This window comes from Zalophus californianus, chromosome 10, assembly GCF_009762305.2.
Source record: "Zalophus californianus isolate mZalCal1 chromosome 10, mZalCal1.pri.v2, whole genome shotgun sequence".
Taxonomy (NCBI): Eukaryota; Metazoa; Chordata; class Mammalia; order Carnivora; family Otariidae; genus Zalophus; species Zalophus californianus.
The window spans coordinates 107,023,328-107,046,053 of NC_045604.1; the positions used below are offsets into that span (position 1 = coordinate 107,023,328).

General features: G+C 45.3%; 1 protein-coding gene across 6 annotated transcripts in view; it reads right to left on the bottom strand.

The window, feature by feature from the left end:
* Positions 1 to 22,726, bottom strand: part of ZKSCAN1 (zinc finger with KRAB and SCAN domains 1) — a 103,608-nt gene that overhangs the window by 33,838 nt on the left and 47,044 nt on the right. For 5 of the 6 annotated variants that reach the window (XM_035722031.1, XM_035722027.1, XM_035722030.1 and 2 more), the window contains 5 exons: positions 19,746 to 20,261; positions 19,350 to 19,503; positions 17,305 to 17,396; positions 16,900 to 17,026; positions 7,698 to 14,698 (listed from right to left, as the gene is read on the bottom strand). In XM_035722031.1, the coding sequence (XP_035577924.1) occupies positions 13,806 to 14,698; positions 16,900 to 17,026; positions 17,305 to 17,396; positions 19,350 to 19,503; positions 19,746 to 20,171 (1,692 nt within the window). In that variant the 5' untranslated portion in view covers positions 20,172 to 20,261 and the 3' untranslated portion in view covers positions 7,698 to 13,805. Of the gene's footprint in view, positions 1 to 7,697; positions 14,699 to 16,899; positions 17,027 to 17,304; positions 17,397 to 19,349; positions 19,504 to 19,745; positions 20,262 to 22,726 lie in introns of those variants that run through there. The other variant, XM_035722049.1, reaches the window with a different exon arrangement.

Below are 22,726 nucleotides of genomic sequence, written 5' to 3' on the forward strand. Positions count from 1 at the left end.
TTCCAACCCTTTCACAACACTCCTTCACCGTTACCATTCATTCCCTCCATATACCGACTTAGAGCACTTACTATGGGCAAGGTACTGTTAAGTACGTGGTTTCACCTTCTTATTGCTCCATTAAAAACCTCAAAACTGACTGACTTAATGCAACAATCATCATTTCTCATAGGATCTCACAAATCTGTGAATTGGCTGCGTTCTCCTGCTTCCTGTGGTGTCATCTAAGGAGCTGGGATGGCTGGCAGTTGATGCTGGCCCACAGACTGGAAGCTCAGCTGGGATGTGGGTCTGGGGGTTCAGTGCTCCTCCGTGTGAGTGTCTCCCCATGGCTGCTTGGGCTTCCTCATGATATGACTCGCTTCCTTAAGAGGTCAAGGCAGAATTTGCAGATGTTTAGGGCCCAGCCTTGGATCTTTGCCTAGCCATGCAACCAGTGAGCTGTGACGTTGAGGCTTGAAGGAAACCCTTCCAACTCCAAGCTTCTTGCTCTTTCTAAAGGAAAGGAGGGGTGCCTGGGTGGCTCAGTCGGTTAAGTGTCCGACTCTTGATTTCGGCTCAGGTCATGATCTCAGGGTCGTGCGATTGAGCCCTGTGTCGGGCTCTGCACTCAGCCGGGAGTCTGCTTGTGATTCTCTCTCTCCTTTTCCCTCTGCCCTTCCCCCTGCTTGTACACTCACGCTCTCTCTCAAATAAATTAGTTAATTTAAAAAATCTTAAAAGCAAAGGAGCCCAGAGTTCGAAAATATTAATGCCAAAATAAACCTTAAGGATGATCTGGTTAAGCTCTTGTTTTCAGATGAAGCAACCGATGCCTGGGGAAGTCAGATCCAAGGCACACTAGTGAGCTAGTTAGTAGCGGACCTGAGAGTAGATCAAGATTCTCTAATTCCATCCTTTGTCCTTACTATATCTCAACAGATTTTTAAAAATAGCATTAGGAACACCAATATGCTATCCATCCAAATCATCCTATATTACAGCAAGTTAACTTAGGATGAGTTATTATTTTCTTCCATTAATATAACTATAAGCACATGGCACAACCGTAGAGAGCAAAGGAAAAGTTAGCTACCGTGCCTGGTGGCTCACTGTGATGTGTCACCTGCATTTCCTCTTCAGAGCAGTTTTGATTTCCAAGAACCTCATACTTCTTCCAGTGAATTCATTCAACAAACACCAAGAATGTGTCAGGCATTGGGGCGCCTGGGTGGCTCAGTCGGTTAAACGTCTGCATTTGGCTCAGGTCATGATCCCGGGGTCCTGGGATTGAGTCCCGCATTGGGCTCCCAGCTCAGGGGGGAGCCTGCTTCTCCCTCTCCCTCTCCCCCTGCTTGTGCTCTCTCTCTGTGTCAAATAAATAAATAAAATCTTAAAAAAAAAAAGTGTGTCAGGCATTGTGTTAAAAGCACAAGGAAAGGGGCGCCTGGGTGGCTCAGTCGGTTGAGCATCCAAATCTTGATTTCAGCTCAGGTCATGATCCCAGGATGGTGAGGTGGAGCCCGGCGTCAGGCTCCATGCTGAGCGTGGAGAATGCTTAATATTCTCTCTCTCCCGGGCGCCTGGTTGGCTCAGATGGTTAAGTGTCTGCCTTCGGCTCAGGTCATGATCCCAGGGTCGTGGGATCGAGTCCCGCATCGCTTCTCCCTCTGCTTCTCTCTCTCTCTCATGAATAAATAAATAAAATCTTGGGACCCCTGGGTGGCTCAGTTGGTTAAGCGACTGCCTTCGGCTCAGGTCATGATCCTGGAGTCCCGCGTCAGGCTCCCTGCTCAGCGGGGAGTCTGCTTCTCCCTCTGACCCTCTTCCCTCTCGTGCTCTCTATCTCTCATTCTCTCTCTCTCAAATAAATCAAAAAATCTTTAAAAAATAAAATCTTTAAAAAAAAAGATTCTCTCTCCCTCTCCCTCTGCCCCCCCACCCCGCTCTCACTCTTTCAAAATAAATAAAAGCACAAGGAAAAAATGAAAAATACACACAGTTCTTGGCAGATATATAAACAAATAATTGCAGATGTGGTCAATGCGAATAGAGCGGAGACCGGTAAACAGTGCCTGAATGTGTCATCTTGGGTGACCACAGTCTAACCTCTTGTAACATGCAAACATTCCTTCTATGACAGCCCTCTGCTTCTAACCATTTACATGGCAGGGAGCTTACTAATTTAGAGAACAGTTCCCTCCTTTCAGAGAGTTCTCATTGTTGAAAGTTTTTTAAATTAAAGCAAAAGGGCGCCTGGGTGGCTCAGATGGTTAAGCGTCTGCCTTCCCCTCAGGTGATGATCCCAGGGTCCTGGGATCGAGTCCCGCATCGGGATCCCCGCTCCTTGGGAGCCTGCTTCTCCCTTTGCCTCTCTCTCTCTCTGTCTCTCATGAATAGATAAATAAAATCTTTAAAAAAAAATAAATTAAAGCAAAAATCTGGGGCACCTGGCTGGCTCAGTGGGAGGAGCATGCAACTCTTGATCTCAGAGTTGTAGGTTCGAGCCCCATGTTGGGTGTAGAGATTACTTAAAAATAAAAAGTAACAGGGACCCCTGGGTGGTGCAGTCAGTTAAGAGTCCGACTCGGTTTCGTCTCAGGTCATGATTTCAGGGTTGTGAAACCCGCCCTGTGCAGGCTCCGTGCTCAGCACAGAGTCTACTGTAAAGTTTCTCTCTCTTCCTCTGCCCCTCCCCTTGCTCACTGGCTCTCTCTCTAAAATAAATAAATCTTTTTTTAGAGAGAGAGGCAGAGGGAGAAGCAGGCTCCCAAGGAGCAGGGAGCCCGATGCGGGACTCGATCCCAAAACTCTGGGATCATGACCTGAGCCGAAGGCAGACGCTTAACCATCTGAGCCACCCAGGCGCCCTAAAATAAATAAATCTTAAAAAAAAAAAACAAAACCCACAAATTAAAGCCAAAATCTGCATTCCTACAATTTCAACTCATTGACACTGGTCTTGATCAGGCCTTTTCTCTCACAAAATGCAGTCGTTGTTCTTGTCAGCTCTTCAAAATATTTGAACAGTCATGTCCCAGCGATTCCCTACACAGTTCCATGATCTTATCTGAAGGTTGCTTCTGAATCTTGGACTGTAAGTGCTCGCTTCGGCGCACATACACTGAATCTTGGACTGTGGAATGTTTGGACTGACTGAGGGCCCTTGGAGGGTCCACAGTTCCTAAATGACCTCCACACTCTCCCATCTCTCTTTCTCTACGCTGCTCAGTTGTCTTTTGTCTTGAAAGAGAAAAAGCTCTCCTTTGTGGCAGAAATCTGGAAGGGAAAAGCTACCAGTGGTTACTGTAGGCTCTGGCTTCCTCCTTCCCCTTCCAGCAGCATGGTGGTCACGTTTCTCCCTCAAATGGTGGCTTTCAAGACCTTGCGAGTTCATTCTTGCCTTGCTGATTTTTGTTGCTGTCACTATGCTTGGCCAGTAGAGGGTGATCATACCTTGATTTCTCCTAGAACAGGGCTGGGCAAACTTCTCACCCAATACAGCCGTGAAAACTTGCCTTTTTATTTCCCAGGAGTCCGCGTGTATATAGCATGTTGGGGAGCTGCAAAGACATTCATTCAGCTAAAGAAAATGAAAGCAGGGGCACCTGGCTGGCTCAGTCGGAAGAGCATGCAATGCCTGATCTCGGGGTTTTGAGTTCGAGCCCCACGTTGGGTGTAGAGATTACTTAAAAAAATAAAATAGTAAAAAAAGAAATAAAAAAAGAAAGAAAATGAAAGGAAAAGAGAATACAAGCAGAGTGATGTAGTTAGACAACCCGTAGCTTACAGCTGGAGCCCCGTGGCTAATAAGCCTTAGGAGTTTAGATCTGCAACTTGATTATCTGGAAAATGGGCAAAACATTACCTTTTCTGACAACGTTAAGAAATCTCTCTACCCAGTGTGTTGCTCAAACTCACAACCCTGAGATCAAGAGTTGCATGCTTTACTAACTGAGCCAGCCAGGCGCCCCACCTTCTCTGACAACTTTAAAGCATTTGGATCACATGAAAGTGAACTAGCTCTGTAACTGACTATACCAACAGTAAGAGATTTGTAATCTTCAACATTCTTTGCTACAATATTATTTCTGATCTCCTCTCTGGTTTAATGTATCCCCCCCCCCCCCCCCCCGGCCGCCCTGCCATGCCTCCTTCCCCAGGGATAGATGTGGCTCCGCCTATCACAGATCCCTTTTCCCAATTCTGCCCTTTCTGGAGAGAGCCACCTGCCTTCTCCTTATTAAGAGAGGGTAGGGGCGCCTGGGGGGCTTGGTTGGTTAAGCATCTGACTCTTGGCTTCAGCTCACGTCATGATCTCAGGGTGGTGAGATTGAGCCCCACCTCGAGCCCCTAGTTGGGGTCATGCTCAGCAAGGATTGGCTTGAGATTCTCTATCCCATTCCCTCTGCCCCTCCCCCACCTTGAGCGTGTGCACTCTCAAATAAATCAATCTTAAAAAAAAAGAGAGAGGGTAGTTTCCTGCCAAGACTTTTACAAGAGCAGGTTACAAGTTGTTCCTCTGGTTTCTGGAAGAACCCGGAAAAATTTGCATACTCTCAGAATAGAAGATCACAAAGGGCATCTGGCCCAGCCCTCCCCCATGCAAAATCCCTTCCTGCGCAGGCCCCCTGAGGTCCCCCAGCCATACCTGAGTGAACTGATGCAGCTCTGGCTGGCTCTTCAAGGTTCTTTCTTCTGCCTGTGGCTTCCACAAAGGCTACTCCTGGTTGTGCAGCTGGTGCCCAGCCCCACCCCAAGGGCCACACCATTCACCTTATCAGGGAGTGATCAATGAATTGTATGGTTATCACAACTTGCCAACAGAAGGCAGCGAGTAAGTGTCTTGAGGAAGGGGTGCCTTTTTCTAATTTGTCTGAGTCCTGGTAGTATTTGCTTATCTGCCTTACTTGTTGCTGTACCGCTTTCTTTTTCTTATTCCTAGTACGTGGTCTGACAATAATGTTTGCTGAAAAGGATTTTTGTTTCTATGTCTGGGACTCATGCAGAACAAATTGAATCCCTCTCGCATCCCTCTTTAGATATTTGAGGGCAGAGACCAAGTTCCCAGTGAGTTTTGTCCTCATCAAGGAGAACCCTTTACTGGACATATGAGGTGGTTTTGCTTTTGTTATTCTGCACTTGGACTGCTCCTCTTTTTTTAAAATGCGGAATCCAGAACCAAATGTAGGGCACATGATAAAGATAATCCAGGTAGGGTAGAGTGAGACTACCACCTCCTAGGCTCAAGAATCTGGTGTGGAGGCCATGCTTTAGATTTGGGAGCAGTGGTGACCACTGGCAGAGGGACACAGGTAGTTTGGGACAACCAAGGCCCCTTAAGCCTGTATAGCAATTTCCATTATTCCAGAGGTAATCTGGCTCCTTGGAGGATTTGGGATTACAAAGGGACGCGCATCAGCTGAGGGAGGGGGGTCATCAGCTCCACGAGATGCCTGTGGACGGTTAACCACTGCACTTAGGCTGATCCATAAATGTAGTTGTGGGATCGCGTGACTCACGAAGGAAGAATTGAGCTCCTAAAGGAGAACAAGGGACAATGAAGTAATGGAGAGAACCTGGTTGCTTGAGTCACACACTTGGTTTGAAAATCCAGCTCTGAGGGCGCCTGGGTGGCTCAGTCGTTAAGCGTCTGCCTTCGGCTCAGGTCACGATCCCAGGGTCCTGGGATCGAACCCTGCATCAGGCTCCCTGCTCAGCAGGAAGTCTGCTTCTCCCTCTCCCACTCCCCCTGCTTGTGTTCCCTCTCTCACTGTGTCTCTGTCAAATAAATAAAATCTTAAAAAAAAAAAAAAGAAAGAAAATCCAGCTCTGGGGGCGCCTGGCTGACTCAGTCAGTGGAGCATGCGACTCCTGATCTTGGGGTTGTGAATTCAAGCCCTGCGCTGGGTGTAGAGATTACTTAAAAATGAGTAAGTAAACTTAAAACAAACAATAAAATCCAGCTCTGCCATTTATTTGGTGAGCCGCTTCACTTCCTGGGCCTGTTTCTGCACTTGTAAAACCAGGCAACTGTCTTTGCAAAGCTGATGTGTGGATTAGAGAAAATTCATGGTTATTATTCCTGAGTGAAGGAGAGAGAGGGGCTGAAGGTCAGCCTAATACAAGCCACTGACAAGAGTTTCAAGGAAATGGCCATTCTAGAAAAGGGAGAACGAAGATGAGAGAAAATGCTGTTAAGAACACCAGTGATCTTTTGTGGTGCGATTTAAGTGGTTGGGGAAGAGCTGAACTCCAGGAGCTTTAAGAGGGAGATCGGCAGCAGAGATGAGAAGTGGTCACGGTCCACTTGGTAGAGGAATGTGGTAGCCAAAAGGAGAGGATGAAGTCAGACAAAAGACTGTCTTGCTCCTTAAAGCTACAGGTGGATGCTTATTTAAACGCAGAACAGGTGCTGCGGCGTGAGGAGTATGGAGGCACCAGAGGAAGGACCAGACAGTGCAGCATGTCCCAGTGGCCTCAGGCCCCTGGGAAGGAACACTGAAGGGCATCTGCTGAGAGTGACGTGAAGCCGTGACCAGCATGGGGGTTTGGAGAGCAGGAGACACCTGCCCCGGGAACCTAAGACTATGGCAGCGAATAGGATTATCCAGCAGGGTAAGGGTAGAAGACAGGTGGGCACGTCTGCATGTTTCCCTCGGGCTGCTGTGACAAAGGCTCAGGAATGGAGGCAGGGGAGGCAGCCACCAGGTTTGATGGGGACTGCACAGAGTAAAAAGTTGAGGAGGGAAGCTCCTGGAAGGAACCCTGACCCTTGACTGTTGTGTGCCCTTTGGGCTAAGGTTCTAGTCCTCTCCGTGCCCAAGGCTGATTTTAGTAGCTCAGGGCTGGAACCTGCCACAGGGCCCATCCTCCACAGCAGTGACCAAGTTCAAGAATGTATTGGATTCCTCCCCATTTCTGCCTGCCCTGTCCCTCACTTTGGTTCTCTGGAATCACTTCCTAAAATAATCACCTGCACACAAGCCCTCACTTTAGGTTCTGCTCTCTGGGGGCCCAGGCCAGGCCAGTGGCCAAGGAAAAGGTGAACTTCCCCTGAACTGGGATTTCATTGTGAAGATCAATGCAGAAAAATACATTCCCCCCCCGACATGTGCCACCTTTTACTTACTTCTTTAAGTTAAAAAAAAAATTGCTTATTCCACTGTTGCCCTGGAAAGCAAGCAGGGCAGGAGTCAGTATTCCGTAAGGACCCTGAAACCAAAGCAAATAGAGCACTTTGTGCCTTGATTCTGGTCTCTAAAAAGGGTGAATAAATGAATTATTTAAATGAGACAAAGTAAAAAAAAAAATCGAATGGAGTGTGTTTCACTATATTATGCAATAGCAAAACCAGGTTATCGGGTGAGAGGTCACAGTGTGAAGGTCTGAACTATCAGATCACATGCTGACCATTAGGATGTTTAGTTTTTTCTGAGTTTCATAAATCAGTCAAAGGTTGTACTTTAATGGTTCCATCTTCTGAGAAAATCGTGTTTGGGGAATCACTGAAAGCTACTTTACTCCGTGATTTTTTATCTGGTTGCCCTCCTTCCGAGAAGCTACCTAGAATTCGAAGCTCCCGTGAAGGACACGTTCATCTGTGCGAGGAGGGCCTGCGGGTTGCAGTTCCAGTTTTTACCTTTGGAATTATGTTTTGCCTCATCTGAAATGTGTGCATTTATGCAACCAAGAGTAAGAAAAAACAAACGCCAACCTTGCGACCTAGAGGTGATAATTTATTGTTTTACCATGACCCAGAAGAGAAACGACATAAAGAGATTATTTATTACAATTCCCCATAATTTCCTTCCCCAGCTGCTCTAACATTTGTCAGATACCACTGGCCTCCTAAAATGGACCACTGACTATAAATGCATTCAGTGGTACTTTGCCGCCATTTCTCATGATGGAAACTTTAGTCCTCCATCAAGTTTTCAAATTATTTCCAATAGAGGAGTTCCCTAGCTTTTTAAAAAACAAACCACTTTTCCTCTAAGATTCCATTATTTATTCAAAGAAGCCTTCCTAGAAAGGTTAATGAGGATTCTAAATGAACAAATTCAATTTAAAAATCACTTACTGAACATCTACCAAGCATCTGGACTCTTCTAAGACTAGTGAAATGAAAGGCCAGGTTTCAACAGCAATAACTTAATTCTGCGGGTATACAAAGACAAGTTTCTTCTTTTGGTCTAATTTATTCTAAACTAAGAAACTAGGGACTGACAAAACAGGAAAGGTTTGTCTTATCCAGTCTACAGATAAACAAGACAATGCCTGAGTTAGCTCTCTATATAGATTTAGGCTTATGATGTTGACCTGGTTGTAATACTCTATATTTAACTACAAGTTAATAAAAATACCTATGTTCATTTTAAAATAATCGCTGATTTTGCTTACAACGCCCCCCCTTTAACCTTAAACTCATATTTTTAGACCAAGATTTTCCTGCACAATCACCGTCTGTTGCACCCCCCCCCCAATCTATTTGTTCTCACGGAAGAACCCCTGCTACTAGCAGAAGCAGCTCTAAGCCTAACATGCTTTGTCCTTGCTAGGGCAGAAAGAAACCTTACCTAAACTGTTCAGAGGTTGAGGTGAGGGGGAAGGCAAGCGAGCACTGTCCAACACCCCTGAGTTGGGGCGACTGCAGCTGCCTAGTCCCTTCCCTGGACCCAAGGAACTTAAAACCCAAATCTGAAACTGGAATGAAATCCGAGTTTTAATGCCACCTTTCACTCACAGGTCTCATTTTTTTTTCTTAGTATCTTAAAACACTTAGCCTCACGGCTTAATGAGTGCTTGTGGAAGGGAGAAAGTTTGACTTTAAGACCAATTAGCTTTGCTGACTACTGTGTAACTCTTAAATGAGCCATGATTCTTTAAGTAAATGGAGGGGAGAAATCTTAAAAGACTTTTTTTTTTCCTTCTTACTGTTAAAATAACATTATTTAAGAAGTCAACCTAATGCCTCTCCTTACCTTCCACTGTTTTAGGATAAAGAGAAAAACATGAGGTTTGTGGTATCCACTGTTAAACAGAACCGGACAATATGAAAACTATGTTCTCATGTTAAGACATTCTGTCAGATGAGATGTCCAAAGTGTTTCTCCAACTTTTGTGTGACCTGCAGAATTGGAGATGGCTTAGCCTCCCTATAACTTCAAGTTTGCTTTACAAAGCTTTGAAAAGTAAAACATAATTTCATCTTCAGATAGAATAAAAAATTAATTTGAGTAGCAAAATAAGTAACTGCTTTTAAATGTACAGTAGTGTGTCCATTCTAAAAACAAAACCTAAACCTATGTTAGGAAAACTTTTCAAATAATGCTTTTTATTGAATTCTCCAGTAGTAGTTGAAATAAAAATCTACTCTAACTTCTATGAAAAGATCTATTTATACCACTTAATTTCCTCTTCTCTGATTCTACATTTCACTTTGCAACCTGCAGACCTTCATGGTTTCCCAAATGGGGAACCCAGTCCCCTCATAAATATTTCTGAGAAGTTGCTCAGAGTGGGACACACAAAAATATGGCTCCTCTGGCAAGTATTGCTGTCACCGTTTGACTACGTTTTAATACTGTTACTCCAATTCACGTAACCAATCTTCCATGAGGATGGTAGGATGATCCTGGTTAGCTAGCTTCTGATGAGGACTTCAGGGTGACCAGACCCTGGAATAAAAGGTGATCAACTCTAGGGTAAATGGGAGGAAAAAATTCCTTCGCAGCTACAAATCTTCACAAGCCTTCCAACAGTCACGGGGAAGGAACAATCCGGGGAAGTGAGTGGGGGGCAGGGAAGGTACACAAGAGTACAGCCAAAGGGAATACTGCAAAATGCTTCTCCAGCCTTGTCAGAAAAACTTCCTGCCATGCCAGGAACTGGATGCATCGGTGCCTATTTTCCAGGAAAGGGCCCATCTTGGAGCTTTGCTACCCCAAATTCCCTAAGCATGAAGATTAGTTAGTGGGGGAAGCAGGACTATGGCTTCCACAATCCGGTCAGGTTCAGGTCAAGTGGTCCCGCTGGCCTTTCCAGGGCACCCCCCGCTCTCAATTCGCGGAGAAGCCCCCCCGCCCCCCGCCCCGCAAGCTCAGAGAATCCATTCTCTTTGCCTGGAATGGTGAGCTGGAAGTTAAGGGGTCCACTTCCTGGCTTTGAAGAGAAAACGCCCAGGAAGCTGCAGATGTTTCTAGGAACCGTTCCATTCTAGAGCCCTATTAACCTGTCTCTCCTAAGGAATCTCTGAATCTCCTCCCCTGATTTGGTAAGCACTAAACTATGAAGGTTTTCTCTCATTTCCCCCCTCCTCAGGTCTGTAAACTGACTTTTTGTCTATACCCACATTACCTCCTTCACGACTCACTCCAAAACTTTGCTCTTTTGGAGTGACGTGTTCTGTCAAATAGATTAAAATAAAGTACATTATCTGTTTACAGGGAATACAGAATAGAACCGGGTCAGAGGTACAAAACATGGACACTGACACTGTGGTCATACAAAATATATATAGAAGTACCCAGCATGAACAGTTTTTGCCTTCTTTTTAGCATTTCCCCACATTTTTTTTTCTTCTGTGGATCCTCTGGAATTAAGATCGAGCTTCCTCTGCAGTGTTTCTGAAATTCATTACATGATTGGAACATACTGACAGGTTCATTTTCTGTCCAAAGCAATGAGTGGTATACATGAAAGTTTTCCTCACATACAATATTAATAAAGTTTATTTACAGTGTAAGCTTTCTGATGCTAAGGGCTGAGACAGGATGGAAGGCTTTGCCATACGTATCGCATTCATGAGGTTCCCTTCTGGAATGAATTCTCTGATGTATGTGAGATGTCAATGGTCACACACGTCAAACACGGCAAACTCTCTGTACAAAGTTAGCACAGTCTCACTTTTATGCCTTGAATAAAATACTAAGTGTCTTAACCTATCAAGATGCCTCATATTCTGAGATCTATATTCTCAGGCTGTAGCTTTGTCTGCCAGGCTGGAGCAGAAACAGATTCCCCACAACCTGAAGGATTTCACTTCTCTTCCTGGCAGGTTTATTTAAAATAAGGTATTTTCTTAAAAACCCTTCAAAAACTTCCATTAGGTCAACTAGCATGCTAATGGTTAACTACAGAGTACTTCAAGCCAGTCAAGAACTTCTGAATGTCCCGACACTAATGAGCTGTGGTAAGCCCTTCTGACCATGACCCAGTTACACTTCGCGTTGGGCAGCTGATAAATGGACGTGACGTGAATGGTTTTAATAAACAGCCCAAGCCTGGCTTCTTCAGAAAACAGCGTTTTCAAATGGCTGCTTGAAGGAGTGCATCTGCCGAAGACCCGAGGCAACCATGGCGACCACCCAATGGTTGGCATAGGACAGAAACGCGAGGCGCAGGTTGCTCTGATCTTTCAAAACACAAACAATGACTGTGTGATGGCAGCATGTAGTTGCGGCCAAAGAAAGGCCCATGTGGAACCAACCAAAGTTCACTGCCTCTCCAGAACAGTTGGCGCTTTGATTGGTGCCCAGGCTGAAGCACCTCGGTGCTCTCAGGGCTTCCTGGGGGCAAGTCTCTGCTGACGAGCGTCAGCAGGTTTGTGTGAAGCCTCCACTGTGGCTCACTTTTTGAAGAGAACCTTAAAAGCACTTCTTCCCCCTTCATTTACTATAAAAAGCCATTAGGTATACTCTTCTGGACCATCTCCTGTTGTTCTTAAACTGGATGGATGGAATTCTCCTGGTCACCAGCGGACTTCCTTGAAGTTTCTGCAGGCGACACTGATGGAACGGCTTAGAAGCTCCAGGTGGTCGGTCCCAGTTATGAAGAGAGGCCAAAGAATCACTGCTGCGCAGAATTTTAGTTTGGTCTGGAGCTGAGGCCACAGCTGCCCCCACCTCATTGGTTCCCCATTAAGCCAGGGCGTCTGGCGGGCTTGCGTTGTCGGTCAGCGAACTGGTGAAGGACGACAGTTTTAGTCGTTTCTTGAGGGAAAAACTCAAACTCTATGTGGGGTTCTCCCATTAGGCAGAGAGTCTTCAGGTCTGCTCTTAGTCTAAGTTTCTGCAGGGCTGTCCACCATCATTTGCACACTCTCACGAGCAGAGACCTTTCTCCCCAAGTCCCTGAGGACTGCCTATGACGCCCAGGATACCTGGCTCTCCCGCGTGTGTATCTGAAAACCATCTGTCACTAGCTTCTAGGCAGCCAATTGCTTCCTCCTGCACAGACGATGGAAAAGACCAGTTTCCTAGCCTCCCCTCAGTCTTCAGGGACGAGAAACAGAAAAGACTCTGTGCAGTTCAACTATGAATAAAACCAACCACATCTCAGCTTGTCGATGACTTCTCAGAGCAACACACACATTGGGGAACTGCCAACTGATGGTATCAAATGCCTTTGCAAACATTCTGGAAAGTGTGGGGGGAAAATGCACTCTACACCTTTCCTTGTTCTGAAAAGCAACAAAAACCATGTCTTCTGCAGTGTATTATTTAGTCACAAATGACTGAGAAAGTGCCTAAATGATCATGCTGTTCATCAGCTGACTGAAGAGAATTCTGGCTAAGATCTTTTGCCCCAGAAAGATGTCAGGACATGGCCTTAGTAGAAGTTCCTATTTTTCTGAAGATGATGACGACGGAGTCATTTCTGACATTCTGTGGTTATTTACTCACAGATCTGTGTTTTGGAAGAGTTTATGCAGGCAGCTACCCAGCGGCTTTCTTTTATATTCAGGATAAAAGGAGCGTCAGACCCTGGAGCTGTAGCATGCTCGGACTCCGGAGGTCCTCTCCCAAAGCTGGGCCAGGCTACCCTACTTCAGGTACTCCTGATTCACACGGACTTCACCGTAAGCGAAGAAGTCCTGGTAGAAGTCAGGAATAACAGTACCTCTTCTGTGTTCAGCACTGTGTCCAGTGCTATTGGGATACAGAGCGATCCCTTGATGATCGAAGCATCTCTTTGGGGAGGGGGCATGACGAAAACTTTCATACACGAAACAACGGAGGATTAAAAGACAGTCTACAATCAATCAAGTGCTAACTTGTGGAGAAATGCATTTTGGAGTGCGATAGTGCTTTCGGGATTTCGAGAAGGGAGAGAAGGGTTTTGAATCATTGTTGCCATTTCAGTAGAATTTATCTCAGCGATGAGGATAGAACCATCTACATTTGTTGCAATCCTTTGGAACTGTAGACTGGTGCACATACCCTCTTTCAGGAAGAGCTAGAAATCTTTGGTTTGATACTGATCAGCACAGTCCTAGATTTCTATAGCTTTGGCAGGCTACCAGTGATCGTATATAACTTATCGTATATATAACTAGTTTGAGCAGCATGTCCCAATGCAGTTTGTTTTAACGGTTCCTTGTTTTTGAGAAATAAGGTAGAGCAAGATGTTGGCCAAGTAGGGCTTGTTTGCGGCAAGCAGCTAAAACCCCAGTATCGCCTTCACGGAGCCAATCTTGATCTTTCAATTCTATGTTGTGGTTGCTGAGTCCGAGAGCGCCTTAAAGGTATCCTCGTTACTGAAAAGCTTGACATTTGACTGTATGTGTGCTTTGATCTTGTACGGAAATACCGTGTGGATTCTCCATAGGACGAGCTTTTCCCTGCAGGGGCCGTATGGAAGGATTACATGCCCAGAGACGATGCAAAGGCGGAACACTGCTGATGGAACTACAAGGATCCTGAAGTGTGATTTTTTTTCCTTTTAATCCGTTGAGGCCCTCTTTTTTTCCCCTCTGTGGGCACACATCTCTGAAGTAATTTTGGAAACAAAAGGGGGAAATGGCTTGTTGACGAATTCTTGCTTTACACACAACTTTTCAGGAATGCGCCAAAGGCATCGAGGGAGGCGGGGCTGTACTCGGAGGCTCGCTCTCTGGTGTGGATCCTGTGATGCAGAGTGAGGGTCGAGCTCCGGGTGAAAGCCTTGCCGCACTTAGTGCACTTATAGGGCTTTTCTCGGGTGTGAATCCTCCGATGCAAAATAAGGTATGAGTTTCGGTTGAAAGCTTTTCCGCATTCACTACATTCATAGGGTTTCTCCCCCGTGTGGATCCTCTGATGTTTAGTAAGGTCTGAGCTCTGGCTGAAGGCCTTCCCACACTCGTTACATTCATAGGGTTTCTCTCCAGAGTGGATCCGCTGATGGAGAATGAGATTTGAACTGTGACTGAAGGCTTTGCCACACTCGTTACATTCATGAGGTTTCTCTCCTGTGTGGATTCTCTGATGCAGGACCAGGTTTGAGTTAAGACTGAAGGCTTTCCCACACTCACTACATTCATAGGGCTTCTCTCCAGTGTGGATTATTTTATGGCGAATAAGGCTTGAACTCCTCGTGAAGCATTTCCCACATTCATCACATCTGTGGGACTTTGCTCCCGTTGGAGCTTCCTCAGGGGCGTTAAAGTTTGAACTCAGACTGAAGCTTCTTCCCAAACCTTTACCCTTCTCCCTTGGACCTCTCTCTCCCGCGGTGGGTTTTTTTTCCTTGACTGTAGCTGGCCCTGAATCTCTTTTTTCTCTTCCAGTTTTTTCCTCAGGGTTTCTCTGCTGCCTTTCTACTGTTCTGCCCTGCTGTTCACGTTTTTCTCCAAAATCTTTCTGGAATCTTCCTGTTGTCTCCCCCCGTGACGCTGAGTCTTCTGCGATTTCAGCCTTTGAGGTTGACTCCTCATTCTCATTCCTGTTTTCACAACCTGACACAATAGAAAATACAAATGGCACCATTTTCTTTTGAATATGTGGGTTAATCAACTGACACTGTTCTCCTGGAAGCTTCTACATGCCTGCAAAATGACCTCACAGTATTAATCGGGGATAAAATAGAAGAAAAGCAGGGGGAAAGAATCGGGACAACATGGAGTAGAGTTGGGGAAGGAGAGGGCAGGCTAAGTGGGAGAGCAGAGGGAGCGCAGGGAGAGGATGGGAGCGGCGCACATGGGGGTGGGGGAGTGAAGAGCAGGGGGAGCAGAACTAGTTAGGGAAGGAAGGGAGGAGGAAAGAAGGAACGTAAGAGGTCACAATTCACAGTTCTAGGATTTGGTCACCCAATTATTAATATGAAGGAATACATGTTAAAAAAAAATCATGTTCTGTTTCTAATATTAAGTATGAGTTTGAACAAAGAGAATGGACAGGCCCTCCTAGAAATGGTAAGCGGTACCAGCCCACAAAAGAAGGCATATACATGGTTAATAAAAGAAAAGTGAATACTCCAATTCTGGGAGATTTTTAACAAGGCCACGGTTAGTGGACAACACAGGAGCTCTCGACTTGGCAGGTCACTTGGATCTTCAGACACAGGAGTCTCTCTCCTCCAGCGAGAGCAGCAGAGCTGACAGTGCTCAATTATCAGAGTGGAGAGTGAGGAAGTTGATTGGGGCATTAGTAAACGTGACTAAAACCTTCACTGACAGACCACTGAGAGTACCTGAGAACAGAAAAGAAACTGAGAACAATGCTGGATATGGCCCCTGAAGGAGATGATGTAAAAAACCAAAATCTCACAAACGCGAAATTGATCCTGTCTTTTGGCAACCAGCACATTAAAACATTGGAATACATCTTTATTGTAGTCTGCTAGATTCTGTGTGTCATTATTTTCAAATTGAGAGTGAAAACTGTTCAATGAACATGCACGTTTTATAGTTGTCTAGATTTATCTAGGAAAAAACCCAAGCTATCGCAACTCTTCTTTATTTAGTTGGCTTTCAGAGCCCTTTCCAAGTGGGTCTGCACTATCCCAAAGAGGCCCCCGGATGAAACCATGGAAAGCTAAATAGTATCTAAGCCCTGACTTTAGTGATGAAATCGCCGTAGATACCAAACCAACCGTAAGAAGAGGAAATCGGTCCACTTCTTTTGAATTCCAAGCCAAGGTCCTTGCTTATTGGGATAATTCCCAGACTGCCTCCAACTACTGTTTGCTTTTTGAAGTTATCATGGGGTAGATAATACCCAGCTAAGAAACACAGATCAGTTCTTGGGCTTAGTTTTCAGAATCTGGTCCAAAGAGCAAGTACCAAGAAACTACCACCTGGTTAGGTCTATGGTTCAAAACAAAACCTGAGGCTTCTTTAGTAACACTGTGTCTTCAGTCCCCTTCACTCACCCTCCCTCTGTCCTTGCAGGCAGAAGTCTCTCTGTGGATGTCCCACGACACACCTTATTAGAGAGCTGCTTTGCAGTACTGTCTTCCAGGGAGTGAGGGAAGGGGACAAATAGGAATGTTTGTCAACTGGGTCAGCTTGTCTTATCTGGTTGATACCTCTGAGAACTTGTTTTTGTTCTTACTACGTGTCCGGGAGCAGAACTGTCTGTACAAGATCACCGTTAGGTTTGGAAATGGGGAGTCCTGATCATAAGGGAGGTCACAGGCACAAGTCATGAGTAATTACACAAAGCTGTTGTGCAGCAGCGCTCACTGGATGGAACAAGAAAGCAAGCCCATGGAAGGATGCCTGTTAAGTCCAGGAATGTGGTCCTAGGTTAGGATTAGACTGATGATGATTAGGTCTCACTTGGACCTCTATAATAGGAAATAGAGATTCTATCCCCTCGACAGAGGCACCTACATTACAACCGATGGGGACTGGAGACAAATCCTAGCTATCAGAGTGGTCGCAGAGGTGAGAACTCAGAACGTAAGAGTATTTCTGATTTCAAACAGCAAAAACTACCTAAAAGTAAAAAAATCCACTTGGAATCAGGGAATCACGGTATCAGGCTTTGGGGTTTAAATGAACACAAACGTGCTCCTTCTCTATCTGGCCTGAAGAAAAGGGGCTCAGCAGTCTCTCAATCCTTGTCAACTCTCAACTGAACACGTCAGAGATCCCACAACTAACGAAAAAAAGACACAAAACAATCTTAGACAATGATCCTGCATCAGTCTTACCCTGGGAAAACACGTTCCCATAATTCTCCTGCCTGTTGTCCCTATTGAGATTCCTCCGAGCCAGGTTCTGACATCCCCATTCCTCCAGGATGAGGGACACGGCCATGTCCTCGATCTTCACCATTGCCTGAAATAATATGAGATCCCCACACTCAGTTCTCCCACAGCTCAGGGACAATCCCATCACCCAAACTTGGAGTCAGGGACAGAGTTGACTGCAAGCCTGCAGGATGCTGGGAAAGAAAAGGGGATCATGCCAGGCTCTGGTGGATGGGGAGGCTGGGAGTGGGGCTAGTCTGTGGGAAGGGGCATCAAGATTGTGTCCGGGCTGGAGAGAGCTAAAAAAGCTCCAGGAAGAGAGGCAGACATGAGGGTCTCAGGAAGGCAGAGGGGCCCACCGCTCACCTGGGAATCTGCCGTGAATAGTGCAGATGCCATCGCCTGGTCTCTGGGACTCCCCTCGTGATGAGGGGCAGGAACATGGGTGGCAGAGAGAGCTGAGGGAGGAGAAAGGAGCTGTGAGTAAAACCAGCTCTGCTCTGGGCCTCCCCTCCAAGAAGGGCCCGGGGCACTCTCTTTCCTGCCCAGGCATGTTTGATGTTCAGTGTTCAACTACAGAGACTCGAACGAAGAAAAAATATGACCTCTGCTTTTCCAAGTCACAAAAGGATCCTTAAAATCACCTGGTCCAATCCCTTTAGTTTAAAGAGGGGGAAAACAAACACCGAGAAAGTAAATGACTTGCCTAATGTCACACGGCTAAGAATGGTAGAGCCAGAATTACAACCTGGATTCCTATTCTTCCTTACCTACAGAAGTGAGTAACTTCCAGTTCATGATTCAAGTTGGGCTCACAATTTAATTTTCTCCAGTCCAAGGAACAGTACCAGAGCATCATAATCGCATTCAGTTGCAGGAAATATGACACGAGCATTAACAATCTTTAGTAGTATTATCTTGAAACACAGGGCACAAAGGTGTTCTCTTCTGGCCATTTTTGGTCCTCCTACTTTTCTCCCTCACTTAGCCACAGTTTTTTGATTAAACGTATGCATGGTTCAAATGTCGATGAGACACCAGTACGCAGAAGCGTGGGTCGACACTGATCTAACACAAGACAGTCTATCAGACGATCACACAAACTGCAGTGTGTAACAACAACTATACAAATTTTTAAACCACAAAATTAAAATCTTCCCTTGCCAAGTAGTATTAGATTTGCTAACGTTACTGGACAGAGAATCTTACTGAGCTGCAAAGACATAAGAGAAATGAATTGGAAACGGAATTACTAAACCTTGTAACTATTTCAGACCGTATAGTTATAAAACAAGCTAAAGCAAAATGTGCAGAAAGACCGAGTATTTAGCATCTTAACCTTCCGAGAATTAGGAAAGACTCTGGAAGAGGAGTAGTGCTGGGAGGGAATTAAGGATAACTGCATATGGCTGAATTACCTGGAGAACTATTTACTAAGTATCAACTGTTTGTGCCAGGGGCTCTAAACCTGCTATTCTGGTGCCAGGGAGTGCTAATCGAGCACTGAAAACTACAAATATTCTCTTCCATGTTGATTTCCCCCGTGGAGTGTGGAGAGACCTCGCAAGCCCTATACACAGGACATGACTGGGACTGGATGGTCAGTGGTGGATCAGTCAGCACAACGCACTGATTTTACTGAATTTACAGATTCCTCCAGAATGCACAGAAGATAATGTTTTCTGAAGCTCTAATATTCCTGCCTTAAATGTCAGCACAAATGAACACACTGGTTAAGGAACGTGCCTTTAGCAATGCTTCTTGAACAATTGGACTTTTAATATGGTCTTGTTTTTACTGATATCCTATGTACCTAATTGAATAAACACATTGTTAATATTTCCCTCAAAGGAAAAAAAAATTTAAACTGATTTTTATGTATGACCCTGAAATGACATTTCTCCTCCTATTCCTCAAACAAAAACAAAATATTTCCTTCCATCCTTTTCCCACTGTTTGAAATTTCTGAAAGCTAGAAAAAGATGTTATATGACAATTTTTATACATTTTAAATTAAATGAATTTAAAAAATGATGCTTTTCAAGGTAACTTATGACATTAACCAGAGTGTTTCAAAACCCAGGCTGGTAAATATATTACCTCTTCCCAGCAATTTCCTGTTAAAAAAAAAAAAAATCTGCTGGACATTCAAAATGCTAACAGTTCCAAGAATAATGTAATGTCCATCCAAGTTCATGATGTACATTTCGTTGACCTTCTCAGTAACATTAACTCCTGAGGTTGGGTCTGTGAGTTAGATTTCCCCCAATATTTAGTAATAATGACAATAACGTGTAATGATAAAAAGACAAGCATGCTTTTTTTAAAAATTACAGGCCCTCAGCAACATAGAGAGGGCACCCCCATCCCAAATAGTTTGCTTTCCCCCCACATGAAACCCTGCTTCTTACCGCGTGACTGTAAGAGGCGAGGTTTCCGAGATGAATGCTTGAAATGGGACTGGGTGGCCTCATGATGAAGGTCAAAGCTCGAGGACTCCTGCACTGGATCCAAAGGCACCATCCCCCGTGCGAGCATTTCAGGTCCGTGAACTTGACCTGGGACCTGAGGACAAACAGGGTGGGCTTGTGGGTAAATCACTTTTTAAATGGGAATTTAAACAAACAAACAGATGGTAAGCAGACCAGTGGATGCAGGAGAAGGAGGCCAGCACACCTTTCAGTACCCAAGCAGAGCAGAAAGAGTAACAAGGACAACTACGGCCAGCTTTAAATTGTAACTTGCTCTTTGTTCCAGGCTCAAAGCCCATGCGCTGCTTACACACAATCGGTTTCATCTCTTCTTACCTGCTGTCCTGATAGATCAAGCTCCAAATCTTCCAGAAGGGTCACGGCCTCCTCCCCACTATCGGGACGGTATTCCTGCAGCCAGACTTGGAGCTCCTTGGGCAGGATGGAAAGGAACTGCTCCAGCACCAGCAGCTCCAGGATCTGCTCCTTGGTGTTGATCTCCGGTCGTAGCCACTGATGACAAAGTTCCTTCAGTCGACTCAGAGCCTCTCGAGGCCCAAACGTGTTCTGGTAACAGAAGTGCCTGAACCGTTGGCGGAAAATCTCTGGGTCGGGCGGAGGCGTCTCCTGCAGGCTGGAATCCTGCCCCCACATGTGGTCTTCTTCATCTTCCTCTTCTACCTTCACTATTACAATCCCATCCTTCTCCTGGGCAGCCTGAGGGGACAGACCTGTGGCTTCCCTTGACTCCGCAGTCATCATTCAGGCTCGGGGGCAGACTTGATCCAAACAGGGTCGGGGCTCTCCTTCCTCGCTTAGGAGATGTTTTGCTGAAATGTTTCGGTGCTGTTCCTGACACAGTAAACAAAATTATTAGTACCTTTATAAAAAGTGACCTGTATTAGCACTTCACACAAGGCCACACATCGAAGCACTGAAAACCTCTGAAGAGCAAAAGAAAAAGTTTTCACTGTCACTTTATATATTAAGGTTTGCAGAGGGGTTCCTGGCTACCTTTGGTCGGTAGAGCAAGTGACACTCTTGATCTTGGGGTTGTGAGTTTGAGCTCCACACTGGGTGTAGAGATTACTTAAAAATGAAACCTTAGAGCACCTGGGTGGCTCAGTCAGTTGAGCATCTGCCTTCGGCTCAGATCATGATCCCAGGGTCCTGGGATCGAGTCCCACATCGGGCTCCTTGCTCAGCAGGGAGCCTGCTTCTCCCTCTGCCTGTCGCTCCCCCTGCTTGTGCTCGCTCTCGCTCTGACAAATAAATAAATAAAATCTTAAAAAAAAAGTTATTAAAAATAAAATCTTGGGCGCCTGGGTGGCTCAGTTGGTTAAGTGACTGCCTTCGGCTCAGGTCATGATCCTGGAGTCCCAGGATCGAGTCCCACATCAGACTCCCTGCTCAGCAGGGAGTCTGCTTCTCCCTCTGACCCTCTTCCCTCTCGTGCTCTCTATCTCTCATTCTCTCTCTCTCTCTCAAATAAATAAATAAAATCTTTAAAAAAAAATAAAATAAAATCTTAAAGGAGCACCTGGGTGGCTCAGTTGGTTAAGCATCTGACATAGGCTCAGGTCATGATCTCAGGGTTTTGGGATTGAGCCGTGTTGGGCTCCCAACTCAGGAGGGAGTCTGCTTGTCCCTCTCCCTCTGCCTGCCTCTCCCCTCGCTTGTGCTGTCTCTCTCTCTCTCAGATAAATAAAATCTTAAAAAAATTTTTTTTTTTTTGCAGAGAGAAACCTCCAGTAGGCCAATTCCACCCTCGGGGTGTCTGCCTGAGTCCAAACACCTCACCTCCAGGGGGGTGGCAGGTTATGACACCAGGCTTTTACAGCACTCAGCCCAGCGAGAGCCGAGTGTCAGCAGGGTGCCAGGCACCAAGCTTCAAGCAGTACAAGCATCATCTCATTTCCTCCCACAACGGCCCTAGCAAAGAGGCACACTGCTAGTGCCTTTTTTTTTTTAAGGTTTTATTTATTTATTTGACAGAGGGAGACAAAGCAAGAGAGGGAACACAAGCAGGGGGAGTGGGAGAGGGAGAAGCAGGCTTCCTGCTGAGCAGGGAGCTCAATCCCAGGACCCTGGGATCATGACCTGAGCTGAAGGTAGACGCTTAACGACTGAGCCACCCAGGCGCCCCTGCTAGTGCCACTTTACAGATGGCGTGTTGCGACTGACATCAACACTCTCCCTTGGTTCAATGCCGAACTGTCCCATGTCACCGAGTGTGTCCCAAGGAAAAAGTGGGAGTCTCCCTCCCCCACACAGAGCTGCCAAAGTACCCTCATTTCACTTGCGCAATTTTAGGTATTGTGATATTTCCCAGTTTATCTGAGACCAAGTACGTGGAATAATGGATTATTTTATCTAGCTTGAATGAATCCTGCCTTCATAAAAAAGACAAGTATGGGGGCCGGGCAAACTGGATGAAGGGGGTCAAATGATAGATTCCCAGGTCTAAGATAAAGAAGCCATAGGAATACAATGTCCAATGTGGTGACTAGAGTTAATAATACTGTGTTGCATATTTCAAAGTTGCTAAGCGATCTTAAAAATTCTCATCACAAGCAAAAACATTCTGGGCGCCTGGGTGGCTCAGTCGGTTAAGCATCTGCCTTCAGCTCAGGTCATGATTCCGGAGTCCCAGGATCGAGCCCCACATCGGGCTCCCTGTTCAGTGGGGAGTCTGTTTCTCCCTCTGACCCTCCCTGCTCTTGTGCTCTCTCTCTCACTCCCTCCCTCTAAGTAAATAAAAATCTTTAATTAAAAAAAAGCAAAAAAAGAATTGTAACTGTGGTGACAGATGTTAACTAGATTTACTGTGGTCATCATTTTGCCCAAATATCATTATGGTGTATACCTGCAACTAATACATTGTTATATGTCAATTATAGCTCAAAAGAAAAGAAAAAAGACAAGCAGCTTAAAGACTCTGGCAGAGAAACTATAATTTGAAGAAATACTAATGGTACAAACACACGTGAAGAAACGACTGGCACAGATGAAGCTTCTATCTACAGAAGGTGTTACTCACCCAGATTAGGAGATAAAAACCAATGTCAATCTAAATCAAACACTATGTCAACCAGTAAGTGACAAAGTAGCTACTTTAGAAAAAAAAGTGCAAGGAAAGACTATTATGGTAACAGTTGTATGCTGGGAAATAGTCTCCATTGTTCTGTAATTTTAACTGCCAAAAATGATACTAAGTATCCTAGAAAAACTTCAGGTTCTATACATTTGAAAAACTTGTAAATATTTTCTACTGGTTAAAATCTTCCAAATGAAGAATTTTATGGATCTTAAAAATC